The 5,713-nt window shown below is 49.2% G+C and overlaps 1 protein-coding gene across 2 annotated transcripts in view; it reads right to left on the bottom strand.

The window, feature by feature from the left end:
• The window catches only part of Tmem165 (transmembrane protein 165), a 26,303-nt gene extending 24,234 nt beyond the window's left edge, over nt 1–2,069 (bottom strand). The window contains exon 1 of one of the 2 annotated variants that reach the window (XR_004110807.1): nt 1,595–1,827. Coding sequence is in view for 1 of the 2 variants with exons in the window: in XM_031342785.1 (XP_031198645.1) it covers nt 1,595–1,810 (216 nt within the window). In the remaining variant the exon portion in view is untranslated. Of the gene's footprint in view, nt 1–1,594 lie in introns of both variants that reach the window. The other variant, XM_031342785.1, reaches the window with a different exon arrangement.
• Between the last annotated feature and the right edge of the window lie 3,644 nt (nt 2,070–5,713).

Raw genomic sequence — 5,713 nt, 5'->3', positions numbered from 1 at the left:
TTTCAAGCAAAGGACTGCAGACAGCACCTGGCAGGCAGGGTGAGAAGCAGGGATCTGATTTCCAGCTCCAGTTCTGCCAAGAATTAGGTTTTCCGATCCACCACTCTTCTCAGACCTGTACTGCCCCATCCACAACCAGGAAATGTCACCTGCTCTGCCTGTTTAACCGCTCTCACTAAATCTTAACTTCACTATAACTAAATCTCCTAACAGGTGCCTATTTATCTGACTTCTTCCTGAGTAGTTCCAGTAAGGAAATTTTTTCCTTATTTCTCAAGACCATTAATACATTCTGGACAGGCAATTCTTAGAAAGTACTTGCTGTGTAAAACCAAACTCAGAATCACAGAAATTCCTGTCTTCTGATACTACATTAAAAACAAAACAAAATAACAAAATACTGGAAAGGCCAAACTGTAACATGAACTGTGAAGAAATGAAAACTCCCATTACTCAGAGAATGCTCTTCTAATAAGGCCATCCTGGGAAAGGTTCCAGAAGGTTCTGTTGGCTCTTGAAGATGGGAAGGGTTCTGACCCAAAGGCCTCAACCTTGGATTCTGTTGTAAGGTCTTTGCTTAGGGGAAAATGGCAAGAGAGAGCACATGTCAGGTTTCAGTTCTGGAAGCCACTGGTTTAGAATACAGTGAGGCAGTGGTGGGTCCCTAAAAGACCTGCGGTTTAGCTGGAACAGAATGGTGAAGAGGACATGAGTATCTGTCCTGCCGTCACTCTGACATGTACTAAAGTCAGTGCAGCCATTCTCTTAGAGGGCAGATAAGGACGGAAGTAGGAAATTGAATGCCAAAATGGACCCTACTAAGAGACTAAAAAAACTCCTGAATGTAGGAGTCAAAATTGGAAATAGAGAGTCCAACTCTGAGAAAAGTAGCAAAGAAAGGAGAAATTCTACGAAGGTAGGTTAAAAGGTTAATTTCTATCTATCTGGTAATGGTTAAAGAAACTATGAGGCTCTCGTTTACTTATAAATGTAGTCTTGGATTCCCTCACTAACAGAGCACTCTACCATCAGACACAAGTCTCTGCATTCAAGGGCAACTTCCTTCAAGCCAAAGCACGTTTTTTAAAAAGGGAGGTGGCAATACATAATCTCTAGACACTGTATCTGGCAAAGAACCACAGGGTGTGCCGAGCTGAATTTGGGTGAGCATCTCTTGTCCGGTTGCTTCAACAATGGCACGACCGATGGGGATGAGATACTTCGAGAAGCCAGTCTCCCAGCTTGCTCTGTACTACAAACTTTCTACTTGGGATATTTCCAGTCTTTTCAATGCGGCACCTTTGATCAGCAGGACGCAGAATCCAGAGCAAGTCTGTCGGTACCAGGGGTCTAGAGGACCTCTGGGGATCCCTGGCTGGGGCTCTCACTTTCCCTTCCCCCAAGCAGCCAGGCAAGGCCAGGCCGCGCCTGGGAAAGCAGTCTGTCACCCTCCTCCCAGCTAGGAGTGCAGGGGCCGGCTCCCCTCCCCCAGTCGCTTCGGAAAGAGGGCGGCGCCGCCAGCGCCGGAGCCTGGTACCCCGCAGCCGGCTCCGCTGCCTCAGCCCGCCCCATCCCCACCAGCCCCGACTCTCACCTCGGCTCGGGCGGGCTCGAGGCCCTGCACCGCGGCGGGCTGAGGCTGCGGCTGCAGCTGCTGGGCGGGCGCCGGCGGCTCCTGGTTCCGGTGGCTCAGGTCTTCCTCCGGGCCGGCGCGGACCCCAGCCGGGGCCCAGAGCAACGGAAGCAGCAAGAGCAGTACGAGCAGCCTTCGCGTCGGCGCCCGGCCGCTCCCCCGGGCCGCGGCCGCCATCCCGCCCGCCCAGCCGGCAGCGTGCTGCGGCAGGAGGAAGTGCAGGCGAAGGGAAGCTACGAGCCAGGCGTGCCGGCAGGCGTGTCCCTCAGGCCTCGCCGCAGCAGCTCAGCGGGCAGCCTGCAGCACGCGGGACGCGGAGACCGGGACCGACCGGCGGCGGGCGCTCCGCGGTAGCCGAGAGGCAGAACCCACACACTCCTCCAACTGCCTCCGCTGCTCAACTCCTCCGGCCCCGCCCCCCGGCCAACACGGCCTCCCATTGGCCCGACGTCAGCCCGGCGTCGTGACGTTTCCGGCAGGTTGAGGCGCGGCTCGAGCACTGGTCCTATTGGACCCGGCGCGCCGGGGCAGGTAGTTGGAGAGGGATGATTGACTCTCCCTGCATCCTTTCGGGGGGCCCACCAGAGACCCCCTATCTGCCCTGCAGAGGTCAGGCTGCAAGGCTCTACCAGCACTTCCTCAAGAGCCTTAGGTCATTAAAGCCTAAGTCGCCGCCACCTCCACTTCTATTAAATGTTAAGTGAGTCCCAGCCCCGCTACTTACGTGGCACTCTTTGGCAGGAACTGCCACACCTTTAAGTAACGATGATCCACCCACCCTCACCAAGTCCCTGTGCCGCCTGCGCAGAATATTCTTCAGGGGTCCATATGCTGGGTTTTTTGAAGGCTCTGAACTAGGATTCGGAAGTAAAAGATGAAAACGTCCAAACTTTAACATTGTTGAATAGCCGCAGACCAAAAGTTATCACTGCCCTGGTTCAGAATGCCTGATCCTGAAAGAGGATATCCTGAAAAGGTTTGGAGTTGAGTGGTTAGGCCTTTTGTGGGATGGAGGCCTTGCGTGGGCAAGACTAGAAGACAGGAAAGAATGGTTAGTTAGGCTTTAGACTAGGACTGGAATTCTTTTTTCTAAAGAAAAGCTGAGGAAGCTAATTATTAGATTTACACAGAGGGGAATGTGCGCGCGAGGGCGCGCGCGCACACACACACACACACACACACACACACACACACACACACCACCACCACCACCACCACCACAAATTGCTAACCACGTGCCCGGCACTATTCTAAATCCTACTCCTGTTTCACAAGCCGTTCTTGCAACTTCTCCTTAGCCTACTCAACATTGCTCCTTACAGAACTCTTCAAACTATAGCTTATTCATTCTCCCGGTATGGTGAGATAACCAAGACGCTTCCTACACATAGTTTGGGGTGCAGCTCTTGTACCTCCAAGTTCATTCCTGGAGTGCAAATGTCCTGAGCCCTTGTAATGCAACATGACAAAGATCAGAAGTCTAGACTCCTTCAGCCACCACCATTTTTCTGCAAAGATTTGCCTTGCTCAAAAGGGCCTACCGAGGAGACTGGAGTGTCGAGTGGAGTTCTGCTAGGAGCTAGGTTTTTGTTTTTGTTTTTGTTTTTTTCTTTCTGGAGTTCTCTAGTCTGTGGCCATCTCAGAGGAAGTCCTCCTGGCTAAATTCTAGTTACGTCACACAGAGAAAGCAAATAGGCTCGAGGGCTACAGCTGCAGGAGCCTGAGATGCTGGATGCAATGTTCTAGTGGCTCTGGAGCAAGACAGGAAATCTGTTCAACAGAAGATGTTAGGCAATGGGGCTATTAAGTTTTGACCCCAGAAGGGAGCTGGCACGGCAGCGTTACAGGGGCAGAGTCTGAGGAGAGTGTGGTTTTCGCAGCACCTCAGTGTTGCCCACCTCCCTGGCCTCACTGGGGCTCTGCCAAGGGATCTCCAGGCATCAAATTCCAAAGTGAGTAGCTCTTTGTGTTCCACACACAGTTCCATCTCCTGAGGCTATGCTTGGCTCCAAGTCAAAGCTAGATCTAGCTTTAACTCCTTGAGGACTCAGAACCATTATCCTTCCTAGTGTTGAATGGTGACAAACTCCCTTTGAAATTCAAAAAATAAAAAAAAGTTTAAATCAAACAAATCCAAAAAGAAAAAAGGTTAAAGTTTCTTTTTAATTGTTTATTTTGAAGTGCCTATCAGGAAAGTGCTCTGCTACTGAGCTACATCTCTAGTCCTTCTGGCATCCTTTAGAAGAACAGCAGAAGTTGTTTACTTGACCCATACTCACTAGGGGTATCCTACTTAGATAGGACTTAGGTGTCACTAGCAAGCACCTCACCGCAAGAAAGACCCAGTCACAGGGCCACCCCTATCAGCCTTTTAAGGTATTTTGTTATATCTATATTGTGTTTATTTCCCATTAGTGTAATAAAGACCAGATCAATTTATAAAGAGGAGCAGTTGGAGTTTGCCCACAGTTTTGAAAATCTCAGGCCATCATCCATTGGTCCTGTTGTCTGGGGATTTGTGGTAAGGCAGCACAAGATGGTGGGGCACATGGGATAAGAAAATGGCTCACCTCATAGCTGGAAAAAAAAATTTTAAAAAGGCTAGAGTTCTTCTATCTCTCTAGAAAATATTTTTATTGTTTTTACAAATATATACAATGTAACTTATTAATTTCCCTGTCTACTCCCTCTAGTTTCCTCCCAACACACCTACCTTAGAATGTCATTTTTTCTTTTTAAATAAAGTCCACTGAGTCCAATTAGTGTTGCCTGTATGCATATGGATAAGAAGCCGTCTGCTGAGGCATGGGCAACACACCAGTAGCCCTGTGTACATGACAGACCTAGAGCCAACATCATGCTACTGGGAAAAACCTAAAGCATTCCCATGAAAATCAGAACTCGACAAGGCTGTCCACTATCTCCACCCCTCGTCGATATAGTGCTTGAAGTTTAAGCTAGAGCAATAAGGCAAGAGAAAGAAATGGGGGGTGGGGGTTCAGAGTGTCTCTATTTGTAGAAGATACCTAAGAGATCTATACATAAGAAATCCTAAAGACAGACTGACACACTCTTCTCTCTCTCTCTCTCTCTCTCTCTCTCTCTCTCTCTCTCTCTCTCTCTCTCTCTCTCACACACACACACACACACACACACACACACACACCTAGGAGTAAACCTAATGAAGGAAATGAAAGGCCTCTACAATGAAAACTTGAGGACACTGAAGAAATAAATTAAGGAACACACCAGATGATAGAAAGTCCCTTCACACCCTACCCCCTTTGAGAGCATGCTCCCAGTCAGAGACCTCTCCATAAACTCCAGTTCTTAACGTTTCTAGGCCCTCTCCACATCACTAAGCTGGGCACACTCAAGATCCGAGCTGTATAGCATACCTCTTAATGGCCCTCAAGGTTTTCCTGTGCTAAGAGTAGAGCTCCTATCTGTATAGCCCCAGCACCCGACACTACAGAGTCTAGGACACTTACTCTCATTCTGTTGGTAGCAATCTTTATCTGTTTATTCTGACCTGGGCAGAACCGTCCTGAGTAGCCTCACACGATGATGGTACCAACCTCCTTTTCAAGTTTTCACAAGTGAGAAATTTAGAACAAGGAACTTTCCCTGAACTCCACTGTTGGTCTGGTGCTGCTAGTATTCGAATGCTGTACCCCAAGATCTGATTGCTCCAAGAACAGCAAATCTTAACATATACCAGCTTTTGTTGTGTAAACCTTGCCCCCCAACTTATCCCTGATGTGTTAATAAAGGTACCTAAAGCCTGTAGCTGGGCAGGAGAGTGGGTGGAGCCTTAGGTCCTAGGCTTGGGCTCTCAGGCAGAGACCATAGAAGAGAAAGAAGGAGGAAGAAGTTGCCATGGGGTAGGTGGGTCATGTGAACATGGCCATGAGGGCCAGCCTAGTGGAGAAGGAGAGGCCCAGGGGGAATATGGCAAGTGATATCTGCGAGTTACTGACAGGGAAGTAGACAAACAGTGTAGAGGGTTGATATCAGCCCTAGCTCTAATGCTTTGAGGCTTCTTAGAAGTCTGAATGTTTCCATTACCTGTCAAGAGGC

This window comes from Mastomys coucha, unplaced genomic scaffold, assembly GCF_008632895.1.
Source record: "Mastomys coucha isolate ucsf_1 unplaced genomic scaffold, UCSF_Mcou_1 pScaffold22, whole genome shotgun sequence".
Classification (NCBI taxonomy): domain Eukaryota; kingdom Metazoa; phylum Chordata; class Mammalia; order Rodentia; family Muridae; genus Mastomys; species Mastomys coucha.
Note: the sequence above shows the minus strand (reverse complement) of the source record. Positions and strands in the feature narration are given on the sequence as shown.